General features: G+C 41.7%; 1 protein-coding gene across 4 annotated transcripts in view; it reads left to right on the top strand.

The window, feature by feature from the left end:
* RTEL1 (regulator of telomere elongation helicase 1) overlaps positions 1-15119 on the top strand; it is a 44570-nt gene that overhangs the window by 25599 nt on the left and 3852 nt on the right. Inside the window, exons 26-35 of one of the 4 annotated variants that reach the window (XM_085079241.1) lie at positions 415-568; positions 2128-2279; positions 4263-4358; positions 5503-5710; positions 6914-7051; positions 7725-7841; positions 9596-9838; positions 11292-11462; positions 11869-12054; positions 12564-12667. In XM_085079241.1, coding sequence (XP_084935367.1) covers positions 415-568; positions 2128-2279; positions 4263-4358; positions 5503-5710; positions 6914-7051; positions 7725-7841; positions 9596-9838; positions 11292-11462; positions 11869-12054; positions 12564-12667 — 1569 coding nt within the window. Of the gene's footprint in view, positions 1-414; positions 569-2124; positions 2280-4262; positions 4359-5502; positions 5711-6913; positions 7052-7724; positions 7842-9595; positions 9839-11291; positions 11463-11868; positions 12055-12563; positions 12668-15119 lie in introns of all 4 variants that reach the window. The other 3 variants (XM_085079242.1, XM_085079240.1, XM_085079243.1) reach the window with 3 other exon arrangements.

Genomic DNA, 15119 nt, shown 5'->3' with positions numbered 1-15119 from the left:
AAGTTGTTCAGACTAATAAGTTACAGGTGGATGATGCTGCAGCACTTGATGATCTTTTCTAATCATGAGTGAGAGTTTCATGGTAAATCACAACCACAACCTGATGTGCTTTGTCAGAAGGAGCTGTTGATGCAGAGGTAGCATTAGGAAATGATTGTTCTTTACCAGGTCATGATCCTTTTTCTGGTACCAGGTCACTTAGAGTTAAGCCTGATTAATGCACTCCAGCTGTGTCACTCACGAGATGATTAATCCTTTTCCCAAAAGTGTATAAACCCAGAGTGTGTAACAGTCTTGCCACCAAAGGTTATTTGGGGAAAAGGTGATGTCTTTGGATTATTGCTGAGATTTTTGGTCACAGATGGAGGGGAAAAGTGGCCTTTGCCTCTTGTACACTTTGTAAACTGCTTGCAGATGTCCCCACTCCTGCCTCAGTGCCCTCCTGGACATAGTGATTCCCTAAGTGAAAGCAATGCAGCACTATCTACTTCATCTGAGCAGAACCCCTCCCTGAAAAAAGCCAAAAACTTGGATGACCATGTTCCTAGTTTGAAGAAGAAAAGGAAAGGTATGTTTGGGTCTTCATACACACCTTTTTGTTTTAAGCTGAACCACAAAAAGGAGGATCAAGAGGCTAGAAACTGAAATGGGATAGAAAGTAAGGAGAGCTCAAAGAGTGATGTAAAAGTCTGGTCAGAAGGGACATAGTTAAGCATTGGAAAATGGGGTAAAGAGTTGCAATTACAGAGAAAAGAGGCAGATGGGGCCAGAAAAAGTGTCCCACAGAACAGCAGGAGATTTTGGTGAAGTATCACAGATAGTTTTGAAAATAAGAACTGGAAGTCTCTTTCTGCCTAATATGTCCTTCCTCCATCCTATCGTATAAGTTACTCTTACTCAGTAATCTGTCTAAGAAAACAAAAAGGAAATGGGAACAAAACAATATTTAAAGTTTTGTGGTTAGCTAATGCCAAAGAATAAAGTATTTCTCATGACAGATATTCTTTCAGCACTCTAGACTGTTGGTTTGGAACAGAACAGTGAAGTTTGTTTAAAACTGTTCCTAACCAGTTGTGAGTGAGTGTGGAAGTGATTTCACACTACATTTAAGCCAGCGTGATTGCTGGATGTCATTAAAAGGGATTACTTTGACCACCACTTTTTTTCCCTCTCAATTTCCAGCTGTGCACTTTTTGCTCCTTTCTTTGAGCCCATCTTTTGTGCAGCTGCAGAGTAAGCAGCTGAGTTTTGTTGAACCAATTTAACTTCCATCCAATTGTCTGATAGATCCATCTCAAAGAATGGGCTGGAATGTGTGACTGGAGGTGAAGGGAAGAAGCTGCATTGCCTGTTTTGATAGAGATTTTCAGTTGCATTGCATCAGCTGTAACATCAAACTCACCTGTAGTCAAAGTGGTTATAATATACTCCCATTCCTCTCAAAATAGTGGCTTTTCTTAGTAACCGACTGTTAAAGTAATTTCACAAAGTAATGGAAATACATTTTGAAGGTAATGCCTTACAGAAATATCAAGCTGATACTAATTTAACCCTACTAACAGCTCAAAATTCTTATATTTAAAACCTGGATCCTGATTAGTGAGAATATGTCTCACTAATGGGACATTCATGGTCACTCATGGGGACGTTGGTGACTCTTATGGGTATTGATCCTGTGAGAATTGTAAGCTTTAAAAAAACTTGCTCTATTTAAAAATAATAAATCACATTTTGTTACGAAAATGTCTTAAAAACTCTGAAACTTGGTTTTGGGGGAATCCTTAAATCTAAAATAATTGAACACAGTCAGCTGCTGCAGTAAGGATTTTTCCCATTGATCCTAAGCCATTTTGAGTTTAGATGTGGCCATCACTTAAGGAAAAATTAGAGAGCAATCTGCCAGGTTCTGGTAACAATTGCTTGAGCAATTTTGGAAGGTATTTATAAAAGCAATCTTCTTATGAAATTATATAATGCACTTTTGCAAGATGTGGAAGATTATTTAATTCACCAACACATATTTGTGGATTGCTTTGTGAGACTGGGAGCTATCACTAAGTCAAAGAAAATGCAGGAGAGGATGTGGAATGTTAATTTATCATCTTTGTTCTGCTGTGATGGCAGTAGATGGAGATGGAGCACCCAACCTGTGTGTGGAATATGAACAAGAATTTGTCTCACCCCAAAGAAAATGTGTTGGGCTCTTGGATGCCTTGGAGCGCAGTGAGAAGAGCAATGAAGATGCAGAGGAGGAAACAGATTTGCCAGGAGAGGAAAGGGTAATGACAAAATACTTCCTTATAAGTAAAAATTGCAGGCTCTGAAGCAAAATGGCTCTGAAGCAAAATGGCTCTGGTGTCATAGAACCAGCTCAACCCTCTTTCAAGAAAAACTCACCATAACCAGCACTGGTAACTGCAAGTTCTCATAATTAAATTAGTCAAAGGGTTTCCTTGCCACATTCAAGTAGATGATCAACAGGTATGTGCTTGTTCTGTGCTCCAAGGCTGCTGACCAGGAGGATTCCTGGAAGTTAACCATGATTTCTGAGGAGCAAGGAACTCTCAGAGAAGAGGTTGGTAAAGACATAATTTGTCCTGGGTGCGTCAGCACTTGGTATGAGACCAGATACTGAATTTGAAAAAGGGTGTGGGAGGGTTTATGAATTAGAAATTGCACTTGCAGATGAAAATCTTTTTGCCCCAGAGAAAGAATATTGCTGACTTGTGGAGTATTTTGTCTGAGTCAAAAATCCACTATCACATAAAGATTAATTAAGCTGCTTCTGTGCTGTTCATTTTCTTTCCTCTCGGATTGGGTTTTTTCATACGTCGGTGATTAGTCTGTTTCCTTGCTGTCACAAAATCCCTGTTTGCAGTTGCTGGAGGGATGTCTCCCTTTCCTGGCTGGAGTATTTTACTGCTGACTTGCAGACTCATGCATGTCAGCTCCAGGAATGCCTATTGCAACACTCCCAAGTACTTTGCTTAGAGGGGAAGAATGCCTGAGGTAAAATGTGGAGGTGCATGAGTAGCTGGGGAATATGTGATAGCCCCAAGGAGATGAATGGAAGCATGTGCAGAACAGATGAGATGTACAAAGGGCAGCAAATATTTAATTTGTGAGCAGCCAAGCGGGAAATGGGCTCTATCACCCATTGGGCTGCCATGACATAGACACCAAAACCTATTCTTTGGAAAGCCTGGCACATTTCCAGGGGCTTGGTAACTCACCTACAGTATATTCCCAACACAGCTGCCGTGCTTTTGGCAGAACTCAGCATTTCCTGGAGTCAGATAAGCTGATAGACCCAATGGCTTGGCAGTCACTCAGGTCCACTTCCTATTTGTGTGTGTGGCATTGCTGCTTGTGGGGAGCTCTGGGGTCACCCTGTGCTGCTCCAAAATTGGTGACCTGGCCCCAGCAGCCTGGTGAGTGCAGTCCTGAGACATGCAGTGGCTCTCAGGCAGCCAGCTTTCATTCTGAGTCCAGCGCTGAGCACTGGACTTGGACTGAGGATGTGGTTGGCGTAATTTCCTGTGTTCACCATCCAGCACAGTGTCTGTGTTATCATTTTTCCGTTATCAGTTACACTGTGTCCTTGTTCCCTAAATAATGAAATTTCAGCTGCTCTCATTCTGCAAGAATTTGCTTTGTCACCACAAAAATTCACAACACAAGAAATAATTTCTCAATCCACTTAAATAATGACTTAACAGTTCCCCATTATCAGATTTCCTTGTAAGATTTAGCTCACGAAAGCTTATTTACGCAGCCTTATTTCTGCTGAATCATGCTATTCAATGTGGTGCCTTTACATAGCACAGGGCTACAAAGATGGTTTTCATCATTTTTCTGACTTATTGCACATATTATAAATATTTGACTTGCTGCATATATTCCGGTTTTTCATTCCCTTACGTACAAGTAGTTCCAGGCAGGCAAGTGAAGGGCAGTGTGAGGCATCACTTACACACAGGTCTGTGCACACTCTCAGGCTGCCCTGGAGTCCAGCTTTGCTTAATCAAACTTTGTCTTTAATTTTCTCGTTTTGGTGTCTCTGAGTTGTCCAGTGAATTTCTACCCTCTAGAGACAGGGATGTGCCCAGGCTCTGTGACAACAATTTAGATTGACTTGTTTCACTTTTCTGAATGGTGTGACAAACTAGATTACCAAGGTTTACTGGTGGAAATACCTAAATTAAATGGTCAATGACTTTGAAAAGCATTTTTTGTGCCTTACTTTCTTTTCATCCTCACAGGCACATCGTCTGTCCACACTTTCCCTTCAGTATGAGAAGAGATTAGCAGATGAGCAGAAAGGACGAAGGAAGAAAATAAAGCTAGTCAGCAATACAGTATGTGTTTCCCTGTGTCTGTGCCATCTCTTTGATTGCTTTGTTTTGAATTGGAAATTTCCAGGCAGACAGATGACTGATGCCAGAAAAAGTGTGTTTTTTCTCCAAATTATAAATATTCATCAGTGCACATCTGAAGTCTATTTGTCCTGCTCTTTCCCTAATCCAGACATCCCAGACCAAATCCAGCACAGGTCCACACAGGGCTAATAGGTGAAAAGAACATGGTTCTGACACTGGTTGCTTGTGAACAACTTGACCAGGGGTGGTGGATGTTTTCATTCTTTTTTATTAGAATGGACTAGTTCACTTGGCAGGGACCTGCAATGATCAGCAAGTCCAGCTGCTCTGATAGCCTCAAATGAGAGCCTCGAATGGTTTAACTGACCAGTTTGGGGTAAGGGATCCCATCCTACCCTCTCTGTGATCATGGTTGTGCGTTAGCTCTGCAGCTGTGTGTTACTCTTTTGCCGTGTCTCCTAACCCAGTTAATTCATTATGCAGCTAATTGCTTAATAGTCACAATAAATTCAGGAGAATCCCCTGGGTGATGTGTGTGCCGGTAGTTGTCCAAGGTGCTGTCCTAACTGGATGTTCCCTGCCTGTCAATCTGCCAAGCACCTGGCCAACGAAACTGATCCTGAAGCCGATAGTACCCGAGAGAAGAGAGGAGGAAGAGAACAGGTTCATGCAGAAGGTTGTGTTTGCAGTTTGTTGCTATCTGATGTCATGATGAGTCAGCTCAGCCTCCAGCTTTGGATTAAATGTCGCTTTATTATCCTTCTCCTAAGAATAGAATTGTGTAATGATACTTGGCTGCTTCTCTAGGAATTTTTCCCTGAAGCTGTCAGTTTTGTCCGTGGAGAAGGTGAATAACCCATGGATTACAGGGGTGACTGCCATAATTGCAGCCTGTTAGGTGAAAGCTTCATGGTTTAGTGGTGAGCACAGTGGTGCTGCTGGGTGGGCTGTTGGACTTGATGACCTTAAAAGACTTTTCCAACCTCAGCGATTCTGTTATTCCATAATTCCTATCATTATCCTACGTACTGTTGGAATTGTAAACTTACTGCTTCCACCTGAAATCATGGGAAAGGAACTCCCCAAGGGTTACTGTTCACTGAGGAGCCCTTCTGCCTTGCAGCAGGACAGGAGAGTGGAGCCAGCGGAGCCGAAGAAGGCGCGAGCCACTTTGTACATCGCCACGGTGAAGGACACCCTGAGCCAGCAGAACTACGAGCTCTTCTCTAAGGCTCTGCAGCAGTACAAGAAGACAGATGACTTCCATGCCATGCTGTCCCAAATGAGCTCCCTCTTCACAGAGGATGAAAAAAAGCACATCTTGCTCCGAGGTACATTCAATGTATTTGTATCCCTGGTATATTTGTATGCTGACTTTTGTAGTTTAAACAGACTTGGGTACTTTAGAAGTATTTTAGATGTGACGTACAGCTCAACCAGGATGATTCATTGCTTTATGTCCCCAGACAACACAGAAAAATCTCTTCAATCCAATTATAATGTCTTAGCTCACGTCTTGACTTGAAAAAAATCATATTCCGTGGAATTTTGTGTTATTGTAAACTTTATCTGAAAGTACAGTGACTTATTCCCAGTAATTTCGGAGATGAAGAGCATGGTTGTGTGAGCTGGAGAGTTGCCTTCAGAAGGGTTCAGTGCTAAAGCCGCAAATAAGTAGACAGACTATAGAGAGAAGTTTTCTGTTGAAGTAATTGTGAGTTTAAAATAAAGGGCAAACATGGATAATTACTGCATTAGCTGGATTTTTTTTTTTTGCTTTTAATAATTGCACTGACAGGAACTGAACACTCACCAACATTTTTTCTTGTATAGCCATGTTTTCTGTGTGATTTTTCATTTCCCTCTCAAACTGTGAACAAATGGGCACATTTTTCTGTGACTTTTTCATCTGCTGAGGTAATAAAAGCTGAGTTATGCATCTCGTAAATTGTTTCAGGTAAATTCTAAGGTTAAGGAATGAGAAGCTCAGTCAGTTGGTTTCCCAATTTGCTGTTTATCTACATAAATAAGAAAATATTTGATCACCAAATCAAGGTCTTAAGTCTAGTTTTTTTTAAGTGTTCAACACCTGAAACCTAAAGTTGATTTGATATTTAGGTTTCTGGTTAGCAAGCATTTTGTGATAAGTGAATACCATGAGGTGTAAAATTAACAGCTTATCAGTTATTTAAAGTATCAGCCTCACACATGCTTGGATCTCATGGTTTATGAAGCACCTCAAGGCCTGTTTCACTGAGAGGTGAGTTACTTCATATATGCAGTGAAAAAATGACACTGGTAATATTGCTTAAAGTTTGCATGGTGGCTGACATTTGTGTAATTTATAAGTGTGCTTATTGTATAAATGTTAGGTAAAAACATTTGATTTTAATTTATTTAGTTGCACCTTTTTATCTAACCTAGAACTCCTGCTGTCGTAGGTTTTGGTAGCATTTATTGCCTGCTGTGGGTTGATTTTTTATTTTTTTTTTCCCCTTTCTTTTTTTCCCCCTTTTCCCTCTCTCTAATGCAAGACTTTTACCAGTTTGTTCGACCCCAGCATAAAAAGCAGTTTGATGAAGCATGCTGCAATCTGACTGGGGTGGGCTGTGGCTACAAACCTGAGCACAGCCTCCTGCGGGAGGAGAGGGAGAGCCTGGCCAAGAGAGCAGGTGAGGAGCTTGGGTCACTTGAATCACTGAAAGGACAAATGTCCTTGTTCACACAGTCATAGAGCAGGATGTGTCTGATACGTAGAAAGGCAAGAAAATTTATTTGAATCACTGCTAAGTCTCATCTCTCCATGATCTTGCCTTCCCTTGAGCTGTGCAGATGCCTGAGCACTGGTTACTGCAGAGTTAATAATGATGTCATTTTGTTTCAGAAGGGGAATTTACTGATCTGTTTAAATCATTTAATCTGGGGGTTTAAACAACCTTGTGGTATCTTCTGTGCTGCCCACACAGTGCTACCAGAATTGTGAATAGAGGCTGATCATGTCCTCATGGAGCTTGTGAAATCCTGGAGCAATAACGTTCTGAAAAAGCAGGGTGTTAGCTCATGATCAGAGAAATAAATCTGTGTGGAATCTCAGACCGGTTTGGATTGAAAGGGACCTTAAAACTCACCCAATCCAAACCCCTGCTGCTGGCAGGGGAATCTTCCACTATCCCAGGCTGCTCCAAGCCCCCTCCAGCCTGGCCTTGGACACTTCCAGGGATGAGTATCCACAGCTTCTCTGGGTTGCTCAGGTGTTTCCAGCACAGGATGGCATAGTTTGAAATGCACCATTCCATGTTCATTCTTCCCTAAATTCCCTGTTAATGGGCTGATTTGATTTAACAGAAGACAAGCAGAGCCAGCAGAAAAGTACATTCTCCAAGGCCTCGTGTGCTCAGCTGAACACTGAGCTCCACCTGAACCAAGGAGGATCCCACTTGGCAACAGGATTGAACAGTGCAGGTACCTTCCATGTTTAATAAAAACCCACTCTATTCTGTTATAGTTCATCACTGACTGTAAGTTCTCCTGGTGGGAACCAATGTTCTTTGTGCTCACTTAGCACAGAGGCTCACTCCCTGTAGGTGGGAGTGATGGTAATTCAGAATTTTCAGCCAGGATTGTACAGAACAAAAGTCAATAAATTAAATCAAGGTGGGTGTCAAAGAAACAAGCTGAAGCCAGATATTTGTATTGGAGACTGAGCTGGGAAAAGGGTGGGTTGAGCACAGGTCTGCTGGGTTTCCTGTTTGTCCAGGCTCCATGAAAGGGAGCCAGTTAAGGAGTGTGAGTTAAGATTACATCAGTATGAATTCAGGTATGAAGAAACTGTTTCATTTTGTTCTTGGTGTAATGTGTACATTCCATTTGTGGACAGCCTGTTTTTTTCTGCAGAAACAGAGTAGTAAATGTAAGCTCTGTGTGCATCCCTCTAATCTCACTCCATCCAGTATTTATCTTCAAACTCATAGGCTCGTTTATTATTTCGTTATGGGTTTTCCAGAGAACGGCTGGGAATTTTTGTATTTCTCACAAGGAAATGAGTAGGATCATTGGACAGCTTAGGAGTCTTTCTTTAAGGACAAAGAATAGTCAAAGGCTAATCCTTTCTTTAAAAAAACAAAGAAGCCAGTTTCCTGGAAGGCTTTAAATGCTTTTCATGTGTAAAGCCATATTGTTTCTTTTGATTTGTTTTCTAGTTTTGTTTTCTATTTTAAGAATATTTGAATAAAGCAGAATCTTTATTAATTATCTTGTCCTGAAACCACCAGAGTAGTTTCACAGAAACTTGTTCCCACTAAAAGTAATTGAGAAAATAATAGGAGTAAATGGATGTGTTATTTCTGTGGCTCGTTTCCTAAGTAGAGAATGCTTCTGTGGAAGTATCAGAAACCTCTACGATATGCAATAAAATATATGGATTATAAAATTGGTTTTTTGCGCTTTCAGCAAATTGAATGAAGCCTGTGTCTTGAAACTTATTTATCTTTCTCATTCAATAAAGAACTTTTAAAGATCTAGATACCAAAAGACATGGCAGGTTAATTTAAATCAGTTTCCTATCATATCCTTCATCCATATTTGCATGCCTGTAATATGCAAAACACTTTTCCCTCTAAAACGTACCAGAAATAAGAAATTTACATTGTGAATGATGTTCACTTGGCATTTAGCAGAAGGTTCCAAGCTGCTCCTAGCTTTTGGTGACCTCCTGCATTGCTCTTGTGCTCTCTTGAGTACTTCAGGTTAGGTAATCTTTTTGGGAATTGTTTTCCTCTTGGGAGACAACACCCCCCACTTTGGCTGCCCTTATTGCTAAGAGATGAGAAAAATCTGTTCTTTAAAATTGCTCATTTCAGGCCAGCAGAGTTGGTTGACCCATCTGTTTAAGACTCTTATACTCCTTCAGTGGTGCACAAAACCTGATTCCTTGCTGACCTCCATGCCCCTTCTGCTCATTCCCTAGTGAGCTTCTGACACATTTCTCCATTTAAAACGATTGAGAAACTCCAGAAGATGCTAAAAACTATCTCCAGAATTATTCTGCCCTGTTGCCATTTCCAGGAGCAGGTCTGGCCATGGCTGGGCAGGTGGGGTTGGCTTTACCTCTTAGAAGTAGCCAGGAGCCTCCTTCAAATGACATGAAGTGGATATGAAGGAGTGACCACTTTGTCTCTGTTCCTCCTCAAGCCTTGCTCATGTGTTTTGTCTCTCAGGACAGAATGCCAGTGCAGCCCCAAGGAAAGAGGCTGAAAAGACTCCAGGCTCCAGGAGGGAGCATCACCAGGCCCTCAGGACTGCCTATCTCAGTGATGTGCAGAAGGCTTTGGACAAAAGCACTTACAGCCAGTTCTACGAGGCTCTCCTGGCTTACAAGAAGACAGATAATTACGATGCAATGGTGGCAGTGATAGCAGCCCTCACCACGGAGAGGCCACAGGACTTTCATCTCCTACAAAGTAAAGGATTTTTTTTTAAAATCAGTTTTATCTAGTTGAAAGGAAAGTGTGGGTTTTGTGATATCATGTGAGGTCTCACCTTTTGGTTTGACAATCCAGATAAACGGAGAGGCAGGAACAATGTGTTCAATGAATGCCATTCAGAGAGCAAAAAATGTCAAGGTTATAAAATGTTACCTCTGTCTGTTCAGTTAGAAATTGTCCATTAAAAACATTACATGAGACCTCAGTAATTCCAGTCCTAACCTTCAGCCCAGCTAACTTCAGTCAGATGCCTCCATGAGTGTTGTTTCTCCTCAATTACTACAATTGCTGTTTAGAAAGGACAGTGCTGACTATTGAACTGACAATTTTATGCCCATGACCAGTGATTGCTATACTGGTGCTAAGTTCTTAGATCACTTCCAGGTTTCAGGATTAGCAACCAGACTAATTCAATTTTCACTATTCTTCTACAGAGCTTCACTGGAAATAGCTATGGAACTCTGTCATAATTTAGTTTCTTAGAAGTGACTTTTTTCCTTTATTTTCCTTTCATGGGTTTAGTGATAGAAGGATTTAGGGAGCTACAGGTTTTTAAAATTTGAAATTGGATTTTATTGTTTAAAGAAAGAAGAATAAGAGGCATTATATGCTGGTCCTGACTGCCTGAATGGTGACATGTTGTGTGATGTGACACCTCAGTTCCACCTTCTCCCAAGTCTCTGGAGTGACTCTTCTGCCGGAAATGATCCATTTGGTGTATGCCAGGGAAAGCTGATGGAATTTTGTTTGTTATCTTTAGCAGATAACAACAAATATCCCACTGACCTTGAATAGATACCATAGTCTGCAAATTGCGAGAAAAGACCTTTTTTCTGGTGCATTAATTAGTTAGATTAGTCTTGACAGGGTGGAGAGTGGGAGGGAAATGAGCTGTGTGACACTGTGAGTCATAACCACCCCTGAGCACTCTTTCAAAGTGTGTCCCTACGCAGCAAACAGTTTGACCTCAGAGGACTGTGTGGTAGAATTGTCTGTGCTTGGCAGTAAGTCATAAGTGGAGCTTTTCAGAATTTCTGTTACGTATGTTGTGAATCCTTGTCAACCAAACAGTAACAAGAAATTTCCGTCCTGAGAGTCTTTCCAGATATTGTGTGTGTACCTGATGCTCTTAAATCACTTGTCAGGTGAAGGGCTGGGTGGGTGTTTATTCTGAGCTGCAGAGAATAGAAGAATTTCAAGACAAATTGAGATTCTTTTCAATACTAAGTACTCATTTGCCTTCTGGCAAGGAAAGCCCCGTAATTATAAAAATCACAAAATCATCAAGTGTTCATCAAGCTGAAGATACTCTGAGGAATCTAGCTGATACTATTCATCTTCCAAAGAATTTCTCCCCTCCAAATCAAGGAGTATCCCATGCTTAGGTGTTGATTTTCCTACGCATTTCACTGTATTTTCTTCTGGCCAGGGTTTTACATGTTTGTGCGTCCTCACCACAAAGAGCAGTTCAAAGAGCTGTGTAAGAATTTGACTGGAATGGTCTGTGGTGATGGGGAGAAGCAGCTGCAACAGTTGGAGCAAAGTGAAGGGAAAGTCCAGAGTGTGGAGAGCTGTGCAAAAGGAACCAGCTGTGTACAAGGTAGGGAATGAACAGTTGTCTGAAGTTTAGAATCTTATTTATTATGATGATGGGTGGTGCTCAACAGCCTTAAAATTACAGAATCACAGACTGGTTTGGGTTGGAATGGACCTTAAAGTTCATCTAGTTCCACCCCCTGCCATGGGCAGGGACACCTTCCACTGTCCCAGCTTGCTCCAAGCCCTGTCCAGCCTGGCCTCTTTCAGTACTATTGAATGTCTTAGTATCTATCAGAAACCTCTGTTACCAAGCAGTATGGCATTAAAAATAGTTATGCAGATTTGGTTTTCTTCTTATACGATGACAACCGAATGAATTTACTGCTGATAGTCTTTTGCAGAGTCTCTGTGTTGTTTTCTGTGGAATAAAGGTTTGTACACTGATTTTTTTTTTTTTCCCTCCCCAGATGCAACAACTTCTAAGAGTGGAGCACCAGAGAAAATTCAGAGTAAGATTTCCTCCTTCTGCTTTAGCCAGAGAAGTGAACTTGAGTTGCCACAGACTGAGGTGTCCAAAGAAACCAATAGCATGAGAGCATCCACAGACTCTGGAGTTGTGCCCATCTTTCCTCTAGAGCTGGAGCCAGAGTGTGGTAGGTACAGGGGAGATTTGGGATATAATTCTCTAGCATTTGGGAATAAAGATAAATTACAGATATGAAACTGGGACTGATGGTCTATGAAACCACTGTTTAATGGCTGTATTTGCTCAGGTGCAGTGTGATTTTGCTGAGTAGAATCTGTGCTTTCTGTACCTTGAATGTGCTCTGAAAGTGCTTCATTGTCATTATCACAATGCTGCAATAGTTTCCCGAGAACTTAGGGATTTTTTTCTTGACAACTTCCTTGTAAAGGAAGGATGTAACTCGAGTTCCTACTGGGATCTGAAGCACTGAGAGACTGAATGAGGTCACTTAAAAGAAATTATGTGGCAGGGCTAGTTAGTGCACTGTTAAGGTAGATCATTACACTCATGGTCATTGTTTTCTGGACCGCACTGGAAGTGTGGATACGTGAGAATTTCGTAGGTAATTACAGGAATTTAGTAATTTCCTCCCTCTCTTTCTCTCTTCCTCTCTCCCCACCCTCCCCTCTGTTCTAGGAAGATTCCAGTGCTCTAAGTGCAAATCCGAGGATGGTGTGCCTTTTAAATGCCCATTATGTGACTTCATGTGCTGCAAAACATGCTGGGAGCAGTTCTTAAAGGTTCTCTTGTTTATTGGTTTGTTTTCTCCTGAAAATGCTGGCAAATTCTATGCTTTTCAGGAGAATGATGTGAACAAGCCCAGAATCAGAATTTTCTGTTTCCAGAAAGAACACCCAAATCCTGATGGAAGATTTACCACTTATTCCATTATTTTCCATGGTTTGCAATGTGATTGGAGGCAGATCTCTGCCCTAAGCTGGGATCTTTACACCTTTGCATCTTTCTGAGCTGCCTCCATGTGTTTTCCTGTCTAAAACTACAAAGGCAACAAGCTGTGGAGTCAACTTGAAAAACTGTGTTGTTTTATTAATATTTTTTTTAATTTGATTTATTTTTTCTTCCTTGGTTTCATAATTTTCCCCATCACAATCCTACTGTAAAGCACTATCATGAGAATGAGGCAACCAAGGAACAGGCTGCCCTGGGAAGTGGTTGAGTCACAATTCTTGGAGGGATTTAAGATGTGTAGATGTGGGACTTAAGGACGTGGTTGAGAGGTGGACTTGGCAGTGCTGGGTCAACTGTTGGACTCAATGACATTTAGGGTCTTTCCCAACTCAATGACTCTTGTGAATCTGTGATTCTGAATTCCTGCTCAAAGACCTCCTGTGTCATCCTGTCTTGTTGGTTTTCCCAGCTGAGTAAATTGGTGGTTGAAATTCTTCATGTAAGAGGATGTAGCTGATCCCAGGGTGCCTGAGTTTGGGAGCATCTTACCCAACATTTGGTTCAGCAGCTAGGTGTTAAAAGGCTTTCAAAAGCAGATTATTGCAAGAGTTGAGGAGTTTCTAAATGTTCATAGATGATGACAAAGCTGCTGATCAGTGGAGCTCAGGAATATCTAAGAACAGTACAGAAGGAAAAGAAACTTCTTCAGTCTGTCAATCTATAAGCAAGTACAAAATAATCAGTTATTCCAAGTTCCAGAGAAAGGTCCTTTTCTTAGCAAGAAGACATTGAATTGTGTCAGCTAAGCATAGAAAACAGTGTATTAACATCCAAAAAAAATACAACAGACTTGGTCTGTGAGGAATGTAGAATAAGCATAGGATCAGGGTGGTTTGGGTTGGAAGGGACATTAAAGCTCATCATTCCACCCCCTGCCCCAGGCAGGGACGCCTTCCACTATCCCAGGTTGCTCCAAGCCCCATCCAACCTGGCCTTGAACACTTTCAGGGATGGGGCAACCTAGCTTCTCTGGGCAGCCCATGCCAGGGCCTCAAGACCCTCTGACTAATGAATTTCTCCCTAAAATTTAATCTAACCCTTCCCTGTTCCAGTTTAAAACCATTGCCCCTTGTCCTGTCACTCCAGGCCCTTGTCCAAGGTCCCTCTCCAGCTCTCTTGAAGTCCCTTTAGGCACTGGAAGAGTCTCTAAGGTCTCCCCAGAGCCTTCTCCAGGCTGAAGCCCCCCAGCTCTTTCAGCAGCTCCAGAGCAGAGCTGCTCCAGCCCTGTGATAACTCAGTAGCTTCCTCTGGACTCATTACATAATGTCCAGACTGATGTCTCAGACACGTCTTGGGAATTCAGAACAGCTGTTCAGTTAAATTTCCTTCTCAGTCTGCTCTGTCATATTTCTTTTTAAAAGTTAAAATACAAAAGTATTGCGTTATAAGGAACACGCGTAAGAAAGTACGAGAATGTCAAGGAAAGGCATCTCATGTTTGCTGCAGATGGGGCAGTCAGATTTACTGCAGAATATTTAGTTTTTCCTTTTGTGCCAAAGTGTAAAGGGGGTGAACATCTGACAGGCAGCATCCTCCGCTGCATGAAGGGCTGCAACAAACTCGTGACAAGAATTTTACAAGCATGTGTTCGTAATCTTTGCAACTTGAGACTTGAGTTGATTAAGGACAGAATGAGGTCCCTGGGGAGTTGGTTTTTTTTTTAGGCAAGCGTTTTAGCATGCCACAGCGTGATTATGTTATCTCAGCCAATAAACATTGACCTTATAAATGGGGGAAAACTCACTTCTTTTGCCGGTAAAATGGAACTTGTAATTATTGTTTCATCAGGTTAAGAACCCACAAAATTAGAACTGTTGTGTATTGAGCAATTGTACTGCCCTGTTCTGTTTGTCATCTTGAAACTGGTCATTTTGTGGTTTGGATTTCTTCTTGATCCTCAAGTTAATGTGTGGTTTCATGGCTCGTAAATAGATAGCAGAACTTTCTCAGCTGAATTTTTTTATTAATCACTTCTTTATCTGACTGTACATTTCGTAGGCCAGAGATTAAAATAGGCTGTGCTGCCAGATCAGATTGTTTCAGATTCAGGTACTTGAGAGTGTCCAGAGGAGGGGAAGGGCTGGAAGGACCTCCTGGGAGGGGTGGCTGAGGGCTCTGGGCTTGTCTGATTCAGAGAAAGGAGGCTGAGGGGTGAGGTCGTGGATCTCTGCAGCTTTCCAAGGAGACACAGAGAGGGAGGTGCTGAGCTCTTCTCCCTGGGAT

Source organism: Lichenostomus cassidix, chromosome 20, assembly GCF_008360975.1.
Source record: "Lichenostomus cassidix isolate B80296 chromosome 20, HeHo_3.0, whole genome shotgun sequence".
Classification (NCBI taxonomy): Eukaryota; Metazoa; Chordata; class Aves; order Passeriformes; family Meliphagidae; genus Lichenostomus; species Lichenostomus cassidix.
The sequence above is the reverse complement of the archived record's forward strand: the minus strand, read 5'-3'. Positions and strand labels throughout refer to the sequence as shown.